Below are 25,998 nucleotides of genomic sequence, written 5' to 3'. Positions count from 1 at the left end.
GGCAGAGAAAGGGAGCTGACAATTATTAACCCATGTACAACAAGTTGCACTTTATTGCATAATTAGAATGTAAAACAACTGTGCCTACTAACGCCACTTACTGTAGTGAGCACTTCCTTTGGACGTTATACTATGCAGTTCCTTACGCTGGTTGGGGAGGGTGAGTAGAAAAGCAGATTTTCACAGTATGCTCCCCACAGCACTAGTTATGGTAGAATATTAATGGAGCTAATGAGAAAAGAACAAAAACAACCTTTGTAAAGCGTGCTCAGCCCATAAAACAGCACAGGCTGGTATGGCCTAGTAGTTTCTCGGGACAGTAGGTGTTATGGGCATAAAATACCTCTCCCTACCAAAAAAAGTCCACGGGCTAGAGAGCTTGGGGAATGGAGTAAGACAATATTTCCTTCAACTGTAAGGTTTCTGAGGGCTCTTAAAGTGTATCGTGTATGGTTACTGGGTGGAAGGTGGGGTGAGCAAGACTCTTAGAGCATAGATCTCCTCTACTACTGGAATTACCAACTACTTGAGACTAGTCATTATCACTTTTTGTAAATGGAGGTTTCTCTCCTGCCTGCCAATTTCCAAATAAACACTCAAAGGCTTATATTAGTTATAAAAGTTGGGCCGATTGCTCAGGCTTATTCCTAGCTAGCTCTTACATTTAATTTAACCCATATTTCTTATCTGTGCTTTGCTATGTAGCTTGTCACTTGTTACCTCATTTTCTAGGTATCTTGCTTCCTTGCAGCTGGCTGGCAGCATCTCCCAGATTCTGTCCTTCTCTATCTCCACTTGGATTTTCTACCTACCCCATCCTGCCTTGCTATAGGCCAAAGCAACTTTATTTATCAAGCAATGAGAGCAGCACATATTCATAGCATACAGGAAAACATTCCACATCATCTTTTCACCCAAACCCCTCCAACAGCTTCCCTATAAATCACAGGCCCCTTATACTTCTGTCCCATCCTATTAAAATCAGAATAAAATCTAAGTTCTTTCCCAGACTTATCATGACCTATGTGATGTGTCTCCTGCTCATTCCTTTATGCTCATGTCTACTGGAAGCACCAGTCTCAAGGGCTTTCCTTCAGCTCCTCATGTACTCCAAGCTTGTCTGTACTTTAAGCTCTTGACACCCCCTTGCCCTCTATCTGGGATGCTTTGAATAGACTACTACCTGATAATTTGCTTTTAATTCTCTTCATTCCTACACTAGAGCACTTACTCCATGAAAGCACAGCTTTACTTTCCTTGTTCATAATCAAAACTTCTAGTGCCTAATGTAGTGGAGAAAGACTTCAATATGCATGCATTGAATAAATGAAGAGATAAATGAAATAATTGGGGATGTAAATCCAAACAGAAGCTGGCTTGCAGGGCACAGAACTCTGACATCCCCCTTCCCTGGAGACTCTCCTTCCAGTCTCCTTTGCAGGTTCCACCCAGTCCCTTGAATCCCTAGGTGGTACTTAGTTCTTCAGTAACTCAGTAATCAAAATGCTGAAGTTCCCTTCCCCAAATGAAGGGAACTTTGAGGAGACAAGAAAGTTAAAATAGTTTTAGAGCCTCTTTACAAGGAATTAAACTGGTTTATAAACTTGACGTCTATTCACCAGTAGAAAACCAGATTAAATTAACATGCTACCATCTGTGCCATAGGACCAACACCTTACACCACTCACAAGTTAACTAGCATATCAAACTACCTCTGCCAGTGGCTGCTACAGATTTAGAAAACAAAGTGGGCTTTAAATACAGCCTTGTGGGGCTGGAGAGATGGCTAAGAGAAGTATAGATTGCTCTTGCAAGGGATCCAAGCTCACTTCCTAGCACCCATACCAGGCAGCTCACAACCACCTGGGTCTCCAGCTCTAGGGAACCTGATGCTCTGGTTTCCTCTGGCATCTTCATAAACATGCAGACACCAGTATGTGGGCAGACAGACAGACAGACAGACACAGAGAGCACAGAGAGAGAGAGAGAGAGAGAGAGAGAGAGAGAGAGAGAGAGAGAGAGAGAGAGAGAGAGAGAGAGTGTCTTACATATAGTAATAGAGCTAACTCCAGAATCAGCTTCAGGGCAGTAGAGAAACAAAGGTTAGGAGCTAAGAATGCAGTGAGAGCAGCTTTCACTCCATGTTTTTCAGTGAGTGCCGAGCTATGCTCTAAGAATGCATGTTTTCAGTGAGTGCCGAGCTATGCTCTAAGAATGCATGTTTTCAGTGAGTGCCGAGCTATGCTCTAAGAATCCATGTTTTCAGTGAGTGCCGAGCTATGCTCTAAGAACTGCTAACGTCACACCAGCAAATGCATCCCCTCACCTTCTTCATAGACGTCATCATGATACTCTGCTTGCTCACATGTCCCCAGATCTACTGCGTGTCGCCAAAGCATTCCAGATAAATCTGCATTTCTGGTAAAATATTCATTTGAAAGGGCAAATTCCGATGATTTCTCCACTCTCTTAAAAATAACAGGAAAAAAGGGAAAGAAATAAACCCATTAAATGATAGTAACCTTGTTTAGGGCTAAAGAATTTGAGAAGCTGCTTTTCTAGAAGCTAGTATGATTCTTTAATTTTCCCATTTTTGTTGGAACACTAGGCAGTATTTTAGTTTTGTCTGTAATGTTGACTTAAATGCAGCAGTTCATCAAGTTCTAGCCAGCATTCCTGGTGTTTACAAGAATGTCGTTTAGGCTTAGGTAAGTGGAAAACAGGGCTGATGAGAGGTGCTAGCGTGCAGGCAACAACCTGAGCTTCATCCCCAGGCCCCACAAGGTGGCAGGAGAGAACCGACCTTCACACATGTACCATTGCATGTGTATACCTACACACACACACACACACATGTACATCTGCCTACACACACGTGCACAATAAATAAATTTTATTTTTATTAGCATGTATTAATTGTCCAAAATAGTGGTTTCATTATGACACATTTATACATACGTAACATACTTTGATCACATTCCTATTACCTTTTTGGCCCCCTTTGGGTAACTTTTGTTTAAGGCATAGGCAATGGGATCCTGAAACCTGAATACTTAATTCCGAGCAAACATCTGATATCAATTTCTGTGCCACTGGGACTCGTAAACAGGAACCACAGACTGAATCCTCAAATTACTATAGCTAAAAGGGGCCGCCACTGTGTATTAGGCAAGCCACAGGTTCAATAAAACTGAGATAGACAGGCACCACTGTAGTCATCCAGACTGTTCTAACTCAACAAGGGTTTAATAAAAGCATGACCAGATACATGGGATCGGGTAAGGGAATGAGGAGCTGAGCAAAGCATCATGACTTTGGACAGAGCAAGGAACATTTTACTTCATAGGCAAAGCCTGCATCTGTGTCCGCACAGAGCTGCATTCTCGAGTTCTTCTTGAGCACACACTCTTCAGACTGGCACTGGCAAATGACAACTCATGATCAGTTCTTCAGGCGAAAACTTTGGAGTCTTCCTTAACCTGAAGTCAGTCTCTCTGCCTCTCTTTTTCCCCCTCTCTCTCTTTCTCTCTCTTCATCTCTCTGCCCATTTCTCTCTCTTCCTTGCTCTTCCTCTCTCCTTCCTTCCCTCCCTCCTCATACATGTTTGAAATATTTTCACATTTACAAACTGCTCCTTCACAGCACCTCCACAGCTCTCAGCTCCATCGAGGAGTGACAGTTTCCTAACGGCTTTTCTGCAACAGTCTTTACAGCAGCAACTGGCTGCTTTCACATGAAAGCCATATCACAAAATGCTTCAATATTTCCATTAGCACTAGGACAAGTCCTTACAGTGTGCTTCAACGTCCTGAGCCCCTACCCCTTTGTGGGCTCTGCATCTCACCAGCTCACCTTTGAGTCAACCATACTGACCCCTTTGTAGCTCCACTTTCAATACTATACTGCAGTGGTGTCACACGTCAGGCCTCAGAAATGACCACCTCTCTGTCTGCACTCTCTCCCACCAATCCCCACATCCCTGCAGTATTTGCTCCAGAGGCACCTTCTCCGCAGGCTTCTCTTCTCCTCTGACTCTGAGTCTTTATCTCTTTACAGTTCTCTCTCTCTCTCTCTCTCTCTCTCTCTCTCTCTCTCTCTCTCTCTCTCTCTCTCTCTCTCTCTCTCTCTCTCGAGCAGCCTCCAAACAGAGCATCATCAGGATTGTTCCTCTTCACACGGAAGCCCTAGCAACCAGAGTCTTGCTGGGACTTGGTCAGTGTCCAGGAAATACTTAGTAAAGGAAGAGGTGGCTTAGCAATTTACTCAAAGATGCTGCGCTACTGTGTTTATAGTGCTCCTGACCTATTTTGAAATGACTCTGCCTCGTGCCCTTGGTAGAAAGCTTGGTGACAACTTTGCAAAAACTTGCTATAGGATGAGCTATCTAATTCTTGTGTTGCCTGTGTCAGGTTTTGGATGTCAGCAGAGAAGTAAAGTTTATTTTTTTTGTTTTATTTGTTTTTCGAGACAGCGTTTCTCTGTGGTTTTGGTTCCTGTCCTGGAACTAGCTCTTGTAGACCAGGCTCGCCTCGAACTCACAGAGATCCTCCTGCCTCTGCCTCCCAAGTGCTGGGATTAAAGGTGTGCGCCACCACCGCCCGGCAGAAGTAAAGTTTAAAAGTCAAAGATAAAATCTGGGCACAGGAAGTGGTCACAGGAGTGCTATAAGACAGAATAACATGATCTCATCAGAGCTGAGTTGGATGACACCAGGCCACACTATAGAGACTGCTCCCCCATGCTAATTCTCAGAGGCCATGGGTTATCTGGATTTATGTTATGGCATTAATTATGATTATATTGACATAGGCCTACCCTTAACTTCTAAGAAAAATGACGTTTTTTTTTTCAGACAGGGTTTCCCAGGAGCTATGGAGCCAGTCCTGGAACTTGCTCTGTAGACCAAGCTGGCCTTGAACTTACAAAGATCTGCCTGCCTCTGCCTCCAGAGTGCTGGGATTAAAGGTGTGCGCCACCACGGCTCAGCAGAAAAATGACTTTATATATACTGTTTATGCTTGCAAATGCACTCATGCAAAAGAAACACAGATAAAGTTATTAACTTTAATTTTTAAACAAACACCTATAAAAGAAGAAGAAATAAGAGATTTGTAGACTTGATTTAATTCTCTAGACTATGAATCCAAGAGATAATCAAATGACATGCCATTTCATTGAAATTTGCATAGCTTTTTGAGAAAACTTTATTACATACATTTCATTTCTATTTATGTGTGGATGGATGGCAAAGAATAACTTGCGCAAGTCAGTTCTCACAATGGGGTCCCAGGAATCAAACCCAGGTGGTTAGGGCTTGGCGGCAAGTGCCTTCTTCACCCCATGAGCCATCTCTCCAGGTTCTTATTAGAAGCTAGTAGTGAGATCGGGAAATAGGAGAAAAACTAGTCTTGATACTTCGAAAAGGGTCTGGAAATGGCAACTCAGTAAAAAGAAATGTTTTAAAGAAGCATTTAAAATACTCACTAGACAACACTAAGGATTGGAATAGTGTTTTAAGTACTCTGTCTTAAATATTAACTTTTTACCCCAGAATGAATGCATAAGAGCTAAGAGGGGTCTGGAGCACATTTCATCCGTTTGTGTCCACTTACCCCTGCCCTTTCAGCATGTCCCGGTGGGAGACTAGTTCTGTCCCCAGCGACCCAGTGAATACTAAGGGAGACAGACACAAATTGTTCGTTATTAGAAAGTTCAAATAAGACAGGGTGATCTGAAAATAGGCTCTGTGTGCGCAAGTGTAGGTGTGTGTGCACCTATGTGCAGGACAGAGGACAACCTTGGATACTGTTCTTCATTCACTGGATTAGAGCCACCAATTAGGCTCTGCTGGATGGGTGCCCCTGGGATCCACCTGTCTCTGCTTCCCTAGCTGGAATTACACCACCACCACTTCTGGTCTTTTACATGGATTCTGGCAACCTAACTCAGGGTCCCATGCTTATAAGACAAACACTTAAACGACTGAACCATCTTTCCAGCCCTAAAAAGAAGGATATTAGTTAAAAGCTATGTTCCATAAAAGTTCCTTTACAAAATACTATTTCATTTTCTTAAGACCAGATGATACAAACAGGAGCTTAACATATCCTCATCTGCCTATGTTTTATATAGTTTTGAAAGTGCCAGTTCTTTTAAAAGTCACTCTTTATAAAATCAAGTATTTTATGTTTTATTAATAAATGTGTACATACCATAATTCTAAAGGAAACTATTCGAGGACGGGGTTAGGGTGTGGGGTAACTGAAGCTGAGTTGTACGGAGAGGATCTAGATCATGTCTCAGAGGTAACAGACATTCCAGACTGAGGTATCAGCAAATAACAAAGCAGAGGGAGGACCTGATTGATGGAGGGGAAGGAGAAAGACCTGGGGAAGAGGAGGGATCCAGAGTGCCAGTACACGGGCTGTTTCAGATAAACTGATACAGTCTGGTTGACAGAGGACCTCAGATGCCCACCTGGTGGAGACAGTATCTGACAGCACATAGAACGCATGTTTAGGAAGGTCAGTCAAGCAGGAGGATGTACTGGAGTAAGATGAGCCAGCCAGGCTAAAGACGAATTATAAATCACAGAGTACCACCACATTTAATGCTAGGGCACCTGCTCGATTCCACACAATTTCTCCATCTCTGTGGTTGCTCATCAACATTTCAGTCTCAAGGTCTGCTGGACCACAGCACCTCCCACAATTCTGCTTTGGCAGCCCACTTAACCTGAACCATGCAGACAGGATGTTTCATTACTGAACCAAACAAACGCTGTTAACCACCCCGCCACCATCGTCATCCTGTTTCCATGTTTCATTCCTCAGTGCTGAAATTGGACCCAATAAGTCTTTCATTCTTTCCTCCATATACAAGGCCTTCAAGGAGTACCGTCTTCTCCTTCCTACTCATGTGGACATTCAGCTACTGTCTTATTCCCAAATCCCTGTCCCTTCACTTTCGCAGTGGTGATTCCCAAGCTTGGATCCATTTAATCTACCAATTTTCTTTGTATCATAAAAAAAAATTACGGTTACTTACTTCAGCTAAATCCATGAGACAACTGTGAAACCTTCCTTTGCTATTCTAAAGAAAGGCCTTTCTCTATCTTCATCTTTCCCCTGAACGAATTCTTGGCTGTGTTGGAAAGGGTGGGCCACTCAAGTGGATGTGGGGGGTTTAGGAGCAAAGACTGCGACTATCCAGGGTATATCCAAAGTTGTGGTATATTATGGAGTAAAATCAGAAAGGTAAAACAGAGAGGTAAAAGGAGAATCCAGAGAAAACAGTCCAATGAACAAAGAGAGTGGACTAGAGGGTGTCTAAAACAGATGCCACAGCTATCAAATTAGACTAGAGACATTTGACGGCTGCCAACCGTGACTGGATTTGATCAGGAAGTCATTTCTGGTAGCAGTTTGTGGAATGGAAAGTGAAATAAATGGAGTGTGTGTGTGTGTGTGTGTGTGTGTGTGTGTGTGTTTACTGCTGACTGAATAAGAAGCAGATACTAAGCAATAATAATTATGACAGGAGAGAATAACGAAAATATAAAAGCCCAGAGCTCACACTATATATCTGTAGATACTGGATAAGAAAATAAAATCATTCTGCAATCAGAAAAGACTGCAGGGTCAAAAAGAACTTATTGATTTTTCAAGATGGGAGATTTGAAGGCAGGATGGAGGAAAAGCCAGTGCAGAAGATTTAGGGAAATGATAAAAATCTGAGTCCAGATTGCTCACAGCTATATGAAGGAGAAAAATCATAGAAACAAGACAAATGGAATTTTATCCTTGAGTTCTCATTAAATCTCCCCCTCTGAAAGAGGTGGTAAGTAGGCGTGTGATTGAGCCCTGCAGGAACTCAGTACTGGGACTCTGGACATTGAGAGACAAGCTAGGTTTACTAGAGGTTAAGTGACGGTCTTCCAGAGGTTGGCACTCATGATGCAATCTACTTTGGCTGTCTTTTGAGACAGAGCTTCTGCAGTGGTCAGGAAGTCTTCCCTAGCCCCATCGACATTAATGCCTCCTACCATATGCTTCCCTTATATCTTTAGGTCTTTTAGCAGCTTTAAGTAGGTTTTTCGGGCACCGCTGGGCTATAGACTCTGGTCCATGTCTCATTTGAGCGCTGGTACTCAACACACTGAGCTTGTATTTGGTAGGCACTTAACAAATAGTAACAAAATGAATAAATAGCTAAAAGCAAAGTACAGGTAGGCTAGGATCTGTCTTGCCTGATGCCCACAATGCCTGTCAACTTAGAATATTCTCTGGAAAATATTACATGATTTTGAACCATGTGCTACACAAATAAACTGATTACAACGAACTGCTAGGCTGGCACTCAGGGGTGCACCCCTGAAGTGTTTTAAAGGCACTGTTAATACAAATAGCACCTAAATTAAAAACAAACATCTCATGTCTGGAGGATGTCATCGGTCAGGAAGTCATGTATAAGTTTCTGTGGGAGTTATCTAAACCAACTCCCTCTCAATGGATGCCCAAACATATTCTTTATTAGCTGAACATTAAGTGAAATTTCAGAGTTTACTCCAATGTAGCACGAATAATAACAAGCCAGAGTGAGACATTGGAGTTCAACCCGAAACCCAGAAAAGCAAAGCAGCCAAGCCACCAGAGAAATCTTACCTCTAGCAAGGCAGGGCAACTGCAGACTAAGCAGATTAAGCCTCTCTCTCCTCTCATTCTTTTTTCAAGACAGGGTTTCTCTGTGTAGGTTTGGAGTATGTCCTAAAACTAGCTCTGTAGACCAGGCTGGCCTCAAAATCACAGAGATCCACCTGCCTCTGTCTCCTGAGTGCTGGGATTAAAGGTGTGCACCACCATCGCCTGGCCTCTAGTGGCTTTAGCTTTGCCTGTGGTCTTCAGGCAAGATGTATTTTATTAAAATACAAACAAAATAGCACTGTACTCCAATACGCCAGAGATGGAGAACATGTCTCTTTATGAAAACTCTCACTCCGCTTTTGGATTGTTCTAGACATTAGAGAATTCTGGTGATAGCCATGTTGCTCTTGCCAATGGGTCCCCATATTAAAGTAACTACAGAATAGTCTTCCTCGTGTCTGAAGAAGGCTACAGCATTCTCTCCCAAGGCCTTTCTTTTCTTACTCCTTTGGCCTCTTTATGAGATAGGCATGCCAGATGAAAGGCAAGTCTATGTGTTTTCTCGTCATTTATACTTAAGCTCTCTCATGAAAACCAACGGAATAATAAAAGGTGTTAAAAATATAGAATTGGGGTAACATACACAACCATGTGGGAATAACCACAGCCATGCACATGCACACTGGAGATCTGTCTTTATGTCCGACTCTCGCATCTCTTTCTGTTCTGACTGTGAAAAGCCTTACCTTAACCCAGTGTTCCACACTGTCAGTGTCAAATGCAGACTGTGGAAAATAGAAACAAAGTATTAATGCGCAGCAACCACTTTGTCAACATCCTTCCCACTAACAGGAAACATATCCTTCATCCCTTCCTCCAAACTTTCCGCTGGCAAGTTCGGCACCAGCTAGCAATGAGAGCACACTGGACCACGGCAGAAGAAATAGGAAGCCTGTCCAGGACATCTGTGTTACTCTTGTGTAACCCACCTTGAATTGTCTAGGCATCAGCATTGTATTTTTGAGTTCTCCAATGCTAAGAGTCAAGATGCAGAAACGCTACATGTAACACTCCTCGCGAAACCCACACTAGTGCTGGTTGATTCCCCTCTCTGGGTGATTTTCTGCTTAAAGACTGTGGTCCTTTCTTTCCTCTTTGCACAAGTAGCCAGATGCCTTCCCGTCCTTCCTACAACTGAGATGACATTTGGTCTAAAAGGAGTGGGAGTGTAGAACAGAATTATATCACTCAACTTGTACACTTGTACCAAGCATATAATGAAGGAAATGATCTCTACCCAGATGAGATATTAATTTGAAACAAGAAATCAGGCCTCATGGATCCTCCTCTGTATCCTCTGTGACTCCCAGAAGCTTACAGAATTCTCTCTCTCTCTAATAATCATTGAGCAAACAGAGTTATTTGCTTTGAAAAAAATCAGGTATTTGAAAAATGATGGGACAGCAAAGTAACTGGTACGTGGAAGTTGGTGGGAGAGGCGTGATGGTCTCCTTCATTTCCCTAACACTCCGCCTTCAGCTCACCTTACACACAATAAGGCAGCTGTTCTGCTGAGTAACTGCCACTGCAACAAAGAGCGAGCCGATCCTATTCAAACACAGCTGAATTTCAAGGTGCTCTTGTGTTTTAACTTCCTTTATCCTCTAGACAGTAATAATGAGCACTATCAGCAAAAAAAGAAGAAAATCCCTCTTTTTTAGTTCTAAGTTGTCCCCAATTTTTTACCTTTCATCATCAAATCTATATTCAGAAGCTATTTTGGGCCACTATTACGCAACTGCTACTTTGCAGGTGAAGCGCCCTCAGTTCCCACTCTCGAATGCTCTGGCCTCTGCCCTCTAGCATCAGGAACATGATTTTCACGAAGTGGAAGGTGCCCTGTGTACATGTTTCTATATTTAGAAGAGCCCACAAGAATGGCTGTCCTGGGCCCCCAGAGAAGCCACACATCTCGAGGACTGTCTTTCTTTTTACAGGAAACTGTAACTGAGGGGTAAAAACAGCTGGTGAAGCTGCTCTGCAGCTGGAAGCTAATGCCCCTCCATCTCAATGCTCTCATTTACAACTAAAGCATTTATTTTTGTGACTGTTAAAAAGGTATTCTGGAAAGCGCACTTGGTATGGCTGTGACTTTGCACGTCACTTTCGTCTGTTCCAAGTTTAAAACGGCTTTGTCGGGTTTTGAGTGTGTGTGTGTGTTGTGTGTGTGTGTTTAGGAGCTAGTGTACGGAAGAGGTAACAGATAAAGGAAGGATCTATCGCTGAACGCTGGTGGAATTTAGAAATAACCATATAGATAAAGAACTGAGAAAAAACCACTTGGAATTCTGGGTTCATTTTAGATGTCTGATGTAAAACTGGAAGAAGGGGGGATATAAGGGGTAACAGCAGAGAACTTAATGTGATTTGTTTTCTTCCTTTCAAAATTTCCTTACCTAAGATTTGAAAGGGAGGGGAAGAAATGTGCAAAAAATTTCCTATAACTGCTAGTGAAGGTAAGGATGAGGGGCAAATTTCCCTCACCCTAATGGGCACTAGTAGACCGCTCTCCGCTTAGATGCGAACAATCCTTACAGGTTTTTGCCCACCAGAGTGGTGAGTACACAGACCCTAAGGCTCTTAGAACCACACTCTCAGAGCTGTGCAGGCTTCAGGTCAGCCAAGGCCAGGTAAGGATGCCCCCGGGGGAAGAGTGAGGAACCGCTGGGAGGGAAGCGGCAGGCTTTCAGGACAGTGTGACGCTTAGGGCCGGCCCGTGTCTCTCAAAGCTTCCGATTGGGATCACCTTGGCATTCAGCTTCCTTGAAAGCCGTTTCCAGCGACTCAGCTCCATTTTCTTCTTTGAAGACCTTTCTTGGGACGCCAGCAGTATATTTTCAAGTTCAGGCCTAGACTTAGGCCACAACAATGACAATTGCTCCTCGTCACAGGCTGCATTTGCGTGGTGCTGGGAGTTGTAGTTCCACCACCTACCAGTTAGACAGGGGTCGGACATTCTGGAACTACTCCTCCCAGGAGGCATTGCGCGCGCAGCTCTCATTGCCCCAGTTACCATGGCATCGGTGGGTCTCGCTGGGTTTGCTTTAGCAGGGCCTTTGCCTGTGTCTGGCGCTTGCTGATGACACAGAACATCCTGATTGGTTCTGCAGCAGAAGCGGTGGTTCAGTGGACCGCGAGCTGTGCGAGCGGAACACGTGTTATCTCCTGCAAGGAGTTTAAGGGTCCTGGCGGTACGGAGTGTTGTAATCCACGGGTGAGTGTCTCTTTTCCTTAATGAGAGCGTGTGAGTCGCACTCACTTTCTTGCTTACATTTCCGTCTTACTCCCACCTTGCTATTTCCTGATTTCCTGTTGGTCTAGGCTTCCGCCCGCTCAGAGTCTCCTCAGTGAGATTGCCGGACACATACATCTTAGAGAGAAAGGGGCCTCTTTTCTCCCGGTCCCTGTCCGAGGGTGAGCTGCTCAGCCGGAAGTTTTTCTGAATTTACCAGGTACTTGAGAAGGCATAAAAACAGTAAGGTCTAAAGCTCCAGTGATGGCTAACGGAACTAAGAGAAAACTGAACCTCAATAGCCAAGCCTGGATGTTGTGAGGAACAGTTCACTGAAGGTGTATGTACTTTCAAGGCGGGTCAGAAATTTAGAACTGGAGATTTGGACCCAGCTACTTGTTGGCAATTGAGTTTACAGCTAACAAAAATGGAACTGTATCTGTTATGCCCAGATCATGGAGTCCCGTCCCCCCCCAAAGCCAGGATACCGAGTCCTGTATGTAAAAACAAAGAGCTTTTATTCTTCCACAAGTTTGCAAACTCGGTCTCTCCGTGTGTCCAACTATTGGAGGGATCGGAGAGCCCCAAGCTCAGTGAGAGTTGGGTTTTTATAGTGGTAGGGGGGTGAGGGATTTCTAACGTTTAGACCCCTGATATTCTGACATTCGTCTAGCAGTGTCTTGGTGAAAAGCAATGGGTGTGTTCCAACAGATGTTGGAACGTTAGGAATTCCCTTTGGATGATCTGTTCCTGGGTGGTGCCTGGGTAGACTCAGTTTGTTGTCTCAGGTATTGCCTCAGGGTAAGCTTGTCATGGCTGGGTCCTATAGAACCTACACTTTGGGAGTATGGTAATGATTGAAAAATCAGTGTATGCAGACATTGTACCAGGAAATGTAAACCAAACTTTAAATCGGAACTATGCTAAGGAAGGCCGTGCCCCCATATCCTAGCTTCTGTCCTCTTAACAGAGGAAAGAAGGTTGGCTGAACAGGTGTGTGACATGGAGACCTTACTCTGTCACAATAGTCGATCATTTGGAAGAGTTAGTTTCATGTCTGTTCTTTGGGAGAGGTGCTCATTTTTTCCTGAAAGGAATGCAGAGTTCAGAGAGGTGACCATAATATAGTATGTGTCCATTTAGAAACGCTGTAGAGCAGTGTGGTTCTCAACCTTCCTAATGCTGAGACCCTTACACAGTTCCCCATGTTGTGATGACCCCCAGTTATCAATTTTTTTTGTTGCTACTTCGTAACTAATTTTGTTACTTCAATGAATCGTAATGTAAATATCTGTGTTTTCTGATGGTCTTAGGCAACCCCTGTGAAAGAGTCATTTGTGTGCCCCCCCCCAGGGGTCACAACCCACAGGTTGAGAACCATTGCTTATAGAGCCTGGGATAATGGATTAGAGGTGGAGGAGAGAGATAGGAAAAAGCAATAACACTGTAGCAAAATGGGTAATATCGCAGTTAAGATGGAAACATTTCATGTGCTGCTTAACAAATTGAGTTTCTCCTAAGCCACCTGCCTATGTTATGGTCTCTTTAAGAAGACTTCTGTAGTTTCAGGACCAGCTCTGGTAACTGCCTTCGACAGTGTTCTATTGTTGTGAAGAGACACCATAACCAAAGCAACGTTTACAAAAGAAATCCTTTAACTGGGGGCTTGCCTACAGTTTCAGAATTTTAGATCATTTACATCATAGCAGGAAGCATGTTGGCGTGCAGGCAGACACTGCAGCAGTAGCTGAGGGCTGCATCCTCATCTGTAGGCTTGGGCTTTGGAACCTCAGAGCACACCCCCAGTGATGTACTTCCTCCAACCAGACCCCACCTCATTCCTAATCCTTCCAGATAGGGCTACTCCCTGGTGACGAAGCATTCAAATACGTGAGCCTATAGGGGCCATTTTTATTCAAACCGTGACAGTGACTTTGTTAACATCACTTTACTAATTTATAGGAGGGAGGAGAGAATAGGCTCTGTTGTATGTGGTATGAGGGTTAATGGAGTTAATGTATAAAGCACAACAGTAAATACCCAATAAATGTAGCTACTGCCGATGTTAGGCCTTTTGATGGATGAGATTAGTCTAGCTTTGTTGTGATCAATAACATTCAGACTTACTTGATCATCATTTGCATTTTTTTTTCCCCGAGACAGCGTCTCATTATGTATCCCTGTCTAGCCTGAAACTCGCAGAGATTTGACAGCCTCTCTGTCTCTCAGGTGCTGGGAGTCAGTGCAGTGTGTCATATTGTTCAGAAGTCCTTCATAGTTGGTTTCTGTACGTGTGTAACTGTTGACGCTGTGTGGAGAAGATGGAGGAAATATTTCCCCCTCCAAGTTTGATCATCTATCTGGGCTTGCTGCGTTCAGTTACCAAATTTGGGACACCTTTCCATAAAGACAATCTATTCAAGAGGCATTTAAAAATTGTTTCTGTCCTGACCGATGCAGGAGAATGGCACTAGCAGTGCTAGGGCACGGCGTTGTCAGTGTCCCCTACAGGCTCAGGGTTCCTCCTAAACACCTCCAAAAACTTTATCTGTGGGAATGAGAGGGAAAAGACAAAACCGGCAACAGAAGAGATTCACAGTGAGTGCAAAGGGAGGGATGGTGATAAAGCCAGTAGAACCGATTGGTGTTGTGGAGACATTGGTCTGTATCGTCAACTTTGCGTGTGGTAGTGGTTATGTCTCTCCCAAACTGTGTTTTAAGAACTATGCCCTGTGGTTGCTGGAGGCTGTTGTGTAGGTACAGCTTTCTTGTGAATACAACGTGCACCCCTCACGGTCCTGACTTCCTTGCTCATGTTCTCCCTCCTTCTGCTCCTTATCTGGACCTTGGAAACTCAGTCCTGTGCTCCAATGTGGGTCTCAGTCTCTATCTCCATCCATCGCCAGATGAAGGTTCTTTGGTGATGTGCAAGATATTCATCAGTATGGCTATAGGATAGGGTCATTTCAGGTTCCCTCTCCTCAGTTGCCCAAGGAACTAGCTGGGGACATCTCCCTGGACACCTGTGAGCTCCTCTAGAGTCAAGTCTCTTGCCAACGCTAAGATGGCTCCCTTAATTAGGATATATACTTCCCTGTTCCCATATCCACCCTTCCTTTATCCCAACCATCCCATTACCCCAAGCTCCCCCCATCCTCCACTTCTCACTTTTCTCTCCCCATTTCCCCTTACCCCCATCCTACCCCACTCCCAAGTTCCCAGTTTTTGCCCGGCAATCTTGTCTACTTCCCATAGCCAGGAGGATAACTATATGTTTTTCTTTGGGTTCACCTTCTTATTTAGCTTCTCTAGGATCACAAATTATAGGCTCAATGTCCTTTATTTATGGCTAGAAACCAATTATGAGTGAGTACATCCCATGTTCATCATTTTGGGTCTGGGTTACCTCACTCAGGATAGTATTTTCTATTTCCATCCATTTGCATGCAAAATTCAAGATGTCATTGGTTTTTTACCGCTGAGTAGTACTCTAATATGTATATATTCCATACTTTCTTTATCCATTCTTCCATTGGAGGGCATCTAGGTTGTTTCCAGGTTCTGACTATTACAAATAATGCTGCTATGAACATAGTTGAACAAATGCTTTTGTCATATGATAAGGCATCTCTTGGGTATATTCTCAAGAGTGATATTGCTGGATCTTAGAGTAGGTTGATACCGAATTTCCTGAGAAATCGCCACACTGATTTCCAAAGTGGTTGCACAAGTTTGCATTCCCACCAGCAATGAATGAGTGTACCCCTTTCTCCACAACCTCTCCAGCAAAGGCTATCATTGGTGTTTTTGATTTTAGCCATTCTGACAGGTGTAAGATGGTATCTCAAAGTTGTTTTAATTTGCATTTCCCTGATCACTAAGGAGATTGAGCATGACCTTAAGTGTCTTTTGGCCATATGAATTTCTTCTGTTGAGAATTCTCTGTTCAGTTCAGTGCCCCATTTTTTAATTGGGTTAATTAGCATTTTAAAGTCTAGTTTCTTGAGTTCTTTATATATTTTGGAGATCAGACCTTTGTCTGTTGCAGGGTTGGTGAAGATCTTCTCCCAGTCAGTGGGTTACCTTCTTGTCTTAGTGACAGTGTCCTTTGTTTTTTTTTTTTGTTTGTTTGTTTGTTTGTTTTTCGAGACAGGGTTTCTCTGTAGTTTTTGGAGCCTATCCTGGAACTAGCTCTTGTAGACCAGGCTGGCCTCGAACTCACAGTGATCCGCCTGCCTCTGCCTCCCGAGGACTAGGATTAAAGACTTGTGCTACCACCAGTCGCTCGGCTCATTTTTATTTCTTGAGACAGGCTCTCACTGTGGAACCCAGGTTAGCCATGGAGTCAATATCCTCTGCCTCAGCTTGCATCCGGGACTGGGCTTTCACCACCACAACTGGTTTATCCTTAGATTTCTCAATATTCCGTCCATCATCACAAAGCAGACTCACTGACAATATGCAGTTACCTTTTTGAAATCATATTCCATTTTCTTGTAAGTTTAACCATCCCAGCTAAAGAACTGTATCACACAAAAGTCAATCTCTGCATCTAAGAACTGGTGGCTGTCTTCAGAGGGCTAGTGTTTTAAACTGCATCTCAGTGCCATATAGGTTTACCCAAATGAGGGGGAGGTGATGTGGGAAGAGCCTTGCTGGTAAGCCACAGCCACATGGCGATACCCAGATTAATTTTTAAAAAAGGGTTAATTTGAGATGTAAGAACCAGCCAATAAAAAGCTAGAGCTAATAGGCCAAGCAGTGATTTACTTTCTGTGTGGTTATTTCCAGTCTGGGTGGCCTCCAACTACAGGGAGGAATCCAGGTGAAAATTTTGCAACAGTAAAAGTGTTCTGAATGTATAGCAGTCATATCAATGTGTAGCAATCGTATGAATTTAAAACACCAAGCAAATAATCCAAGGTGTGTCTGGCGGCACTCACCTGTGTTGCAGTCAGGGGCTTCACTGCAGCCTTGGTTTTGAATGTCCAGCTGGAATGTCTGTGCCGCTATACCATGTGACTCCCCTCCCCCCCCAAAAAAAACCCAAAAACTGTACTGAACACCTCAGCTGAGATTCAAGACTGTTGTGTCTTTTATACAAAGCTTTCTGCTCTTATAGGAAAAGCATTTATGATTATAAAATCAAAATTTTGATCTACTCTGAAAAATATTCAAGGTGCGTCTTTTTAATGTCAAATATTAAGCCAACCTTTAATTCTTTATTAAAAAAAATAAACAAGTACATTCATTTCATTAGGATGCCAATTTGTTTTAACCTGCTTCTGTTTGTGTGTACACATGCAGGTGGAGGCCTGGGCTGGCATCGGGAGTCCTCATCCTTCTTCTACCTTATTCACTGAGGCAGGGTCTCAGCCAGACCTAGACCTCATAGTACAGCTGGTTTCTTCTGTAGCTTTCTTTCTATAGCTTGCTCTGGGGATTCCCTTTCTCTGCCTTCTGAGGCTGGAATTCAAGGTAGGCTGTCATACCCACCTGGCATTTACATGGGTTCTGGGAATTGAAACTCCTGTCCTCCCACTCAACACAAGTGCTTTACCATTGAGCCATCTCCTCAGTCCCTTCGTCTTTAATAAATGGTAAAATTAGATTTGTACCAGGGATGTGTGTTTTCTTTATGGCTTGTTATCAGTGAATTTTTTGTACTTATTTCCTGTCCATAGGTTTTATGACCATTTCTCTGACAAAAAGAGGCTGTGAATAGAGACTGTCAGCAGCTGCCCTCCATGTTACCCAGGGCTTGCTGCGACAGCTCTGTCTGAGAGTGAATGAAGCTGTGTTCTCTTCATGCCCAGCAGGTTGGGAAGGGTGATGGAGAGTGCACTCAGGATTAAGTTAGTTATTCTCCAGGCTCTCCTGGTAAAGGATGGGGCCTCTCAGACCGTGCTTGTTCTTCCCTCTTGAGGATCTGGGCTTTCCCCAGGGGAAGACTGAGTCAGGGCTTCCAGGTTTTAATGCCTCTGCACTCTAAAAACAGTGGCTGGTCTGACCTTGGAGAATGAGCTGCTTTATATTGAGAGAATTTGTGACAGTTGCCCTTATGAATATATTTGTTACTTATTTTAATTCTCTTTGTAGCCAGTATTATATTTAGCTTCCTGTTTGAGCCTTCTGTGGGGCAAAAGCACTTACTGACCCATTTTTCCTTTATCTGATTTTGTTTAGTCTCCAATTTTAAAAATTGCTTTTGGAGTTGCTGACTTGCTTTATTCTTTTAAAAAAAAAAATCACCGAGTTTTGCATTAGATTAAGTTTTCTGTGCATTTTGGTCTGGTATTAGAACAGAATTTTCAGGTATTTCTGCAATGGATCTATGCGTGCCTCTTGTCATTTGGTCCTATGTATTTGTACAGAACAATCTCCTTTAATTCTAATTTCATTTATTTATTTATTATGTGTGCAGTGTTTTGTCTACATGTACACCTGCAGGCTAGAAGAGGGCACCAGACCTCATTCCAGATGGTTGTGAACCACCATGTGGGTTCTGGGAATTGAACTCAGGACCTCCAGATGAGCAGTCGGTGCTCTTAACCACTGAGCCATCTCTCCAGCCCTAATTCTAATTTCTATACGCGAGTGAAGAACCTGTGACACTTGTCTTTCTGTGTGTGACTTATTTTATATAACAATGATCTCTAGTTCCATTTCCTTGAAAGTGACGTTACATAGTTTTCCCTTGTGGTCGATAACGTAAATATTCTTTGTCCGTTCTTAAGCTTTACTTTTTACACACTAATTCAGATATTGCTCTGTGAAGGCTCTTACTACCTTTCTCTGAATTTAGTTTAAAAATACAGCTTGTGTACATTTAAGCTCTTTACATCCCTTAAACAGCTCAAACAAGACATTTTCTGAAGGGAAAGAACAGCAGGCTTTGGTTTCTAGAACTTTATCTTTTTTTCTTTTTTCTTTTTTTTTTTTTTTTTTTTTTTTTTTTTTTTTTTTTTTTTTGGTTTTTTGAGACAGGGTTTCTCTGTGGTTTTGGAGCCTGTCCTGGAACTAGCTCTTGTAGACCAGGCTGGTCTCGAACTCACAGAGATCCGCCTGCCTCTGCCTCCCGAGTGCTGGGATTAAAGGCGTGCGCCACCACTGCCCGGCCTCTAGAACTTTCTTAACCAGCTCCTTACTGAAACTTCTTCTTTTCTCAGGTGTTCACTGCTTTCAACTTTGCTACAGCATGGCTTCCAAGCGCTGCTGGTTTACAGTAGTTACGTATGTAAAAGAGTTGTAGCCAATAAATGAGGAATAGAATTCTGGTGTAAAATTTTCTAGATTAAAGTCTTATTGGCCTATACTTAGGTTTTTTTTTATAATGTTGCAGGATGGATTTTCATCTTTTAATCATTTAAATAACTATCAACAAGGTTTTTGCTTTTGAAAAGTAGCTTTTATACTATTCACTGTTAAAATAATTAGTTTTACCTTAACATTTATTCCTAATAGCTATGATTTTGTGATGTAACTAATGTAAATGTTTGTTAATAGATGAGAAACTGTGACTGAAGTTTATTGACAGTGGTTTCTGTCTCTCCTGGTCCCGCAGCTGTTCAGTCCCAAAGAAACACAGAGGTCTACATTAATTATAAACTGGTTGGCCTATTAGCTCAGACTTCTTACTAACTCTTACATCCTGCATCAACCCATAATTCTTTGTTAGCCATGTAGCTTGGTACCTTTTATCAGCGAGGCATTCTCATCTTGCTTCCTTTGTGTCTGAGTGATGACTGCAGACTCTTCTCAGAATTCTCCTGTTCTGGTTGCCCTGCCTATACTTCCTGGCTACAGGCCAATCAGCATTTTATTAAACCAGTACGACTGACAAACATTTACAGGATATAAGACCATTGTCCCACAGCAGAAGTTTATCACATAACCAATAAATCATTTACTGATAAAGTCTCGGTCAGGGCTGAAGGGACGAATCAGTGTGTGTTTGCTCTGCAAGCATGAGGACCTGGGTTTGGGTCCCCAGCACCCATGTAAATGCCTGACATGGCCATTATGCACCTGTATGTAGCTCCCCACTGGGGTGCTGAACAGGTAGATCCTGGGGAGTTGGGGTTCCTTGCTGGCCTTATACAGTCACATGCACACAGCCTTGGCCTGCTCCAATTAACAAGTATGTAGGTGCTGTGACACATGTGGAGGTCAAAGGTCAACTCTGCAGAATTAAGATCTGTTCTTCCCCCTTTACAAGGGAGATTAAACCTAGGTTGGCAAACTTGGCCTCCCCGCCATGTTTTCAAGGCAGAGTGACCTCACATGCCTTTCTTTGACAATTAACCTTTCTTTTTCTTTTCTTTTGTCTGTTTGTTTGGTTTTAGTTTTTTGAGACAGGGTTTCTCTGTAGCTCTGGAGCCTGTCCTGGAACTAGTTCTGTAGACCAGGCTGGCCTCGAACTCACAGAGACCCTCCTGCCTATGCCTCCTGAGTGCCTGGATTAAAGGAATGCATCACCACCGCCCGGCTAATTTCTATTTCAGTCCTTTCATTTGCTTTGTTTCATCAGCTTCTATAAAAGCACGCACATACACACACTTATAGACGGTTAATAAAATGAAGCATGATTAATAAAAATTCAGAGATAGATATTAGAGTTCAACCTGAAGACCAGAAAAAAAGCAGCCAGTCACTGGCTCTTACCTCTACCTCAGTCTAAAATGGTGATCCTGTCTCCAGGAATCTCAGAATGAGACTGAGACTGAATCCCGTTTTGTCCTGGGATTAAAGTTCATGCACTGTGGCTACTAGTGTGGCTACTGGGATTAAGTATGTCTACTTCCACTGCCTACTCTGTAAGGCTGGCCAGTGGGGCTGTTTTACTCTCTGATCTTCAAGCAAGCTTTATTTATTAAAATACAAATGAAATGTTAATGCATGTCAAAGTGATTGTTATCATTTTGTTATGGGACTTTGGAGAAAGAATCCTGGTCTTTTTTTACACCTTATCCTGATCCCCCCCAGAAAGATGTGAGCTGGAGGTAATGGACACGCAGCCATTCATTTATGTGCATATTGCTTTCTTTGCAAAGTACTTAGCCTTTCTATGCCAAGAATTGCCATCTAAATTTAATACTGTTTTCTTCTCAGAACCTGGAAGAATCCCTAAAGATGAAGCTGAGTCTCATCAAAGTCGTTAATGGCTGCCGTCTAGGAAAAATACAAAACCTGGGCAAAGCAGGGGACTGCACAGTGGACATTCCAGGCTGTCTTCTCTACACCAGGACTGGCTCTGCCCCACACCTGACACATCACACACTGCATAATATCCATGGGGTCCCAGCCATGGTCCAGCTCACACTGTCAACATTGTGAGTGCTGAACCTAATCATTCAGGTATCCAGCCCTTAGATGCAGCAGGGAGGAAGGTTTCTTCTCTTTCTTCTTTTTCCTCACATGCATAGTTTATAGATTTTAAAGATGAAATCAGAAAAACTGTTTAATTGAAACTGTTGTATGACAAGTGACTGAGTTATTGTGTTGATAGTGATTTTAAAAGGACAAGAAAATGGAAGGAAATCCAGGTGTTCTGAAGCAGTTGTTTTGTCTATGTTTCTTTTGCACCACTGGCAAATTATATACCTTCATTTTAACTAACGAACCCAGCCCTGCTGGTTGCCCATCTTGAAAAGCAATGTGTTTTGTAGTTGAGGGTGGCATTCACTGTCGTGTGTGGTTTATTTGGTTGAGGAGAAGGGTTTCTGGTGCTGTACAGAGTAGCTAAAGAGTGATCCATTTCCATTGCTATGCCATGCCTTTTTCTGTTTTTCTTACAGAGCAGAACATCATGAGGTCTTGGCAGAGTATAAAAAAGGAGTCGGAAGCTTTATAGGTAACGACTATTTAAATCACGGGTATATGTGATTTGTGATGTGTCAATTTGGAGTTTGTTGGTCCTGCTGACTTAACTGTGACTCATACATTTATTTCTTCTTTTTAAATAATTTTCTTTGGGGCATCTAAGAGCAAAGCATTGGGGATTGAAGGTTCAGTGAGAAACACATGATTCTTACTGCTTTGTAGAGTCAGGATTATATACATAAATCATGACAGACCACAGGGGGCATATAACCTGCTCTGGGTACATAAGAAAGGGGTCAGAATAAAGAATTCTTGAAGAAGATTAGGGGGTGTCTGGTTGGATTAGGTGTTAGCCAGTGGTTACGGTAAATGGGTGGGGCCAACGCTCCAAAGACTAGAGCACAGACCATAGGATACATGCACTCCAGAGCTCATGATGAGCCTCATTCATGTGTTCTGGTGGGTTAGTATCTTTTGTTCCGGAGGTAGAACTTTATGTGCAGATGTGTGTGCCCGTTTATTTAGTTGGAGGAAAACTTTAGTTGTAGCAGCTGTGGAACTGGGTCTTCTGTGGACCACTTTCTCCTCAGTTCCCCCAACATCTAGGCTTTGTTAAGTGGGCTCCTGTATCCTTGGTCATCCATCTTCTCTTTAGAAGGAAGCTTCATGATGCCTTGCTCGTTCAGAAGAGGGGGTTCTGAAATCTCAGTCTCCATAAGCTGAGAACAATTGCAATCACCAGCTTTTGTTTAACTCTATGAAGCTGTGATTCTTTGCCTGTCTAAAACACCTGATGGTCTAATAAAGCGCTGAATGGCCAACAGTGAGGTGGGGCTGGCAGGCAGAGAATAAATAGGAGGAATAATCTGGAAGAAGGAGCGGCAAGAGAATACAGAGAGAAAAATGTCAGTAGCCAGCAACCCAGCCAGCCATGGAGTATGAGTGAAAGTAAGGTGTACAGAAATAGAGAAAAGGGCCGGGCGGTGGTGGCGCATGCCTTTAATCCCAGCACTTGGGAGGCAGAAGCAGGTGGATCTCTGTGAGTTCGAGACCAGCCTGGTCTACAAGAGCTAGTTCCAGGACAGGCTCCAAAACCACAGAGAAACCCTGTCTCAAAAAAAACAAAAAACAAACAAAAGAAATAGAGAAAAATAAAAGCCTGGTAAAAGATAGATGGGATAATTTAAGATATAAGAGAAGCTTGTTAGAAACAAGCCAAGCAAAGACTGGGCATTTGTAAGTAAGAATAAGACTCTGTGTGATTATGTGGGAGCTGAGTGACAGGTCCCCCAAAAGAGCCAGGAGTAAAGAGCAAAAACAGCAAGCTTCAGAGTCTGCTGCCCATGGCTCGCATGCACTTGCCAGAGATCATCGTAATGACTGAAACTTAGCAAATGAGGTAGGACACCGCCGGGGCTGTTAACTTTTTAAATTTGTTTCATTCTCCTTTTTTAAGTGAAATCCTATGGGAAATGTGGAGTACCATATGAATTTAAGTATCTATGGTTTACTAATCATTTTTTAAAATATTTTATGTGTCTGGATGTTTTGTCTACTTGTATGTGTGTGCACCACATGCAAGCTTGCTGCCCTTAGAAGTCAGAAGACCATGTTAGATCCCCTGGAACCTGAGTTACAGGTAGCTGTTGTATGAGGCCGCTTGTGTGTTCCCGGCCACCCAGACTCCCAAAATAACCACACAGAAACTGTATTAGTTGATTACTGCTTGGCCAATTACTTAAGCGTATTGCTAGAATTAAGCGTACATCTAGAATTAACCCATCTCCATTTTATATTTTACCACGAGGATCGTGGCCTACCAGGAAGGTTTCAGCATGTCTGTCTCTGGCAGCAGCTCCATGGCTTCCCCCGACTCTGCCTCCTTTCTTCCAGCATTCAGTTTAGTTTACCTGCCTAGCTCTACTCTGCCCTATCACAGGCCTAAGACAGTTTCTTTGTTAACCAGTGGTATTCACAGCATACAGAGCGGAATCCCACATCAGGTGCCTGTGCAACCCGGAACACACAGCTTATTTAATAGGCTAGGCTAGCTCCATCCCACAGGTCTGCGGTCCTTGTCAGATGTCTCACAGTCCTGGCATCTCCTCAAGCTGCACCTTCACCAATGGCTTGGCCTCTCTTCGAGGACTTCAACTGTCCCATGGTACCAGTCCTGAGCTTTTCTTCCAAACCCTGAAGTCCTGGGGTTTCTACACAGTTGAGCCTTTGTCGTCACCAGGAGTCTTTCCTGGGCTGTCATGGTGCCAAGCCTCAGCTTCTCTCCATGACCTCTTCATGCCTTCGAAACCAGTGCCACATGGGAAAATCTTATAAAGTTGAGATGCTAACATGAGATGCTGTCTTGACCCTCTCTAGACTACTGCTTCTGTGTGCTGATGCCCCAATGACTTCACCTCTGATGCTGATCTCTTCTTAATCACTGTGGGTTTTTCAGTTACCGCTAACCAGTAAAGCAAAAGTTTCACTTGAGTGGTTCAGGTGTCTTTTTAATCACAGCTCACACTTCAGCTCCAGCTGATCAGAACTGTAGATTCTCAATTCAAAATATCATAAGAATGTCCCTGATAGTCTTCGTGGGACTTCACAACTAGGCCCGCAACTGTCTGCATTGGTTTCAGCATTTCCTTCCAGGCTCCCACAACAGCTCAGTAAGCTCCAAGCACTCAATAGAACCCAAAGTTCCAAAGTCTTTCCACGGGGCTGCCCAAAATAAACTTGGTCATCACAGTAGTTTCCCTGAACCGGACACCAGTTTCTGTGTTAGTGTTTCTACTGCTCTGATAAAGATATTGTGACCAAAAGCAACTTGGGGTGGGAAGGGTTTATTTAGAGACTTTGCATAGCAAGACAAAAACTGAAGCAGAGGCCCCAGATGAGCACTGCTTGCTTGCTTGATCTGCATGACTCGTTTAGCCTGCTTTAGTATAAAACGCTGGACCACCAAGCCAGGAATGGCACTGCCACAGTGAGCTGGGTCCTCCTACATCAGTCAGTGATCAGGAAAATGCCCCATAGGCTTGTCCACATTCCAGTGTCATGGAAGCCATTTCTCAATTGAATTCCCTCTTCTCGTATATGTCTAGGTTTGTGTCATGTTTGTATTGTGTGAATCTTTACATTTAATTCTTTTGGGTTGGAAGGTCTCAAATAATTTTCTTCCTTTCACAGGCCTTCTATAAATCGAAGATGAGGTTCCAACTGTTTGCTGAGAGTAGAGTTGCTTCATCTACCAGCACGTGCTGGCATGCCAGAAAGCTTTCTCCCATAGCACTCTGAACGGGTCTTTTTGTGTCTACACAGGCATGCCAGAATCGCTCTTCTACTGCTCCCTGCACGATCCAGTCAGCCCCGGCCCATCTGGTTATGTAACAAATAAGGTACGTTCTTGGCCTGCTCCCCGGGACCCTCAGATGCTGCCCGCTTCCTTCATGCCCTCTGTTTGTGGTCAGGATTTAACAGAGTGAGGGTTTAGAAGACTGAGGAGGGCTGCTTGAAGATGAGTTAAGTTGGGCAACAGATCCTCAGCATTTCTGTGTTGGCAACACTGAGAACAGCGGTCCTCAGCCTGTAGGCCTCAAACAACCCTTCCACAGGGGTTGCATATCAGATATCTGCATTATGATTCATAACAGTAGCAAAGTTATACTTATGAAGTAGCAACAAAAATAATGTTATGGTTGGAACACCATTAACATGGGAACCGTATGAAAGGGTTACAACATTAGGAAGGTTGAGAACCACTGGCTTAGAGAGTAGAAGAAGGTCAAGTACCTGCCAAATGGGAAATTGCTGAGAGGAGAGTTATGCAGTCTTTGGACGTGGCATTGTGCGTGTGATTCTTTCACTCCGGGAAGAGCGGGAGAGTTGCTGATGAGCTATGAAGGTGTACCCTGTAGCGTGGAGCCTCGGTCGGTACTGCTGCTGGTAGATCAGGATTGGAAGGCTGGATCTCTAGTCAGAGGTTGTAGAGTGAAGCTCTTTTTGCCCCACCCCTTCATACAGCATCGGGCAGGGCTCAGTGCTCATCACTGCCTGGCAACCACAGTCACTTCCTCCTGATGTATTTTCATTTTCAAGGCTGGCTTTTGGTTTGGTATGGTGTGGTTTTTTTTTTTTTTTCTTTCGAGACAGGGTTTCTCTCTATCTTAGGCTGTGTGTAGAGCAGACTGGCCTTGAACTCACAGAGATCTATTGTGATATTTTGATTGTATTCTGACACAT

At 43.4% G+C, this 25,998-nt stretch overlaps 2 protein-coding genes across 5 annotated transcripts in view; one reads left to right on the top strand and one right to left on the bottom strand.

Moving 5' to 3' along the window:
• Positions 1-11,795, bottom strand: part of Ccdc191 (coiled-coil domain containing 191) — a 69,396-nt gene extending 57,601 nt beyond the window's left edge. Inside the window, exons 1-4 of the mRNA XM_057763982.1 lie at positions 11,716-11,795; positions 11,449-11,632; positions 9,389-9,427; positions 2,327-2,468 (exon numbers count right to left, since the gene is read on the bottom strand). Coding sequence (XP_057619965.1) covers positions 2,327-2,468; positions 9,389-9,427; positions 11,449-11,632; positions 11,716-11,795 — 445 coding nt within the window. The remainder of the gene's footprint in view (positions 1-2,326; positions 2,469-9,388; positions 9,428-11,448; positions 11,633-11,715) is intronic.
• A 40-nt stretch (positions 11,796-11,835) lies between these two features.
• Qtrt2 (queuine tRNA-ribosyltransferase accessory subunit 2) overlaps positions 11,836-25,998 on the top strand; it is a 28,503-nt gene continuing 14,340 nt past the window's right edge. The window contains exons 1-6 of one of the 4 annotated variants that reach the window (XM_057766073.1): positions 11,843-11,916; positions 12,024-12,154; positions 17,242-17,412; positions 21,046-21,266; positions 21,732-21,787; positions 25,078-25,154. In XM_057766073.1, coding sequence (XP_057622056.1) covers positions 21,067-21,266; positions 21,732-21,787; positions 25,078-25,154 — 333 coding nt within the window. In that variant the 5' untranslated portion in view covers positions 11,843-11,916; positions 12,024-12,154; positions 17,242-17,412; positions 21,046-21,066. Of the gene's footprint in view, positions 11,917-12,023; positions 12,155-17,241; positions 17,413-21,045; positions 21,292-21,731; positions 21,788-25,077; positions 25,155-25,998 lie in introns of those variants that run through there. The other 3 variants (XM_057766074.1, XM_057766075.1, XM_057766076.1) reach the window with 3 other exon arrangements.

This window comes from Chionomys nivalis, chromosome 3 (genome assembly GCF_950005125.1).
Source record: "Chionomys nivalis chromosome 3, mChiNiv1.1, whole genome shotgun sequence".
Classification (NCBI taxonomy): Eukaryota; Metazoa; Chordata; class Mammalia; order Rodentia; family Cricetidae; genus Chionomys; species Chionomys nivalis.
Note: the sequence above shows the minus strand (reverse complement) of the source record. Positions and strands in the feature narration are given on the sequence as shown.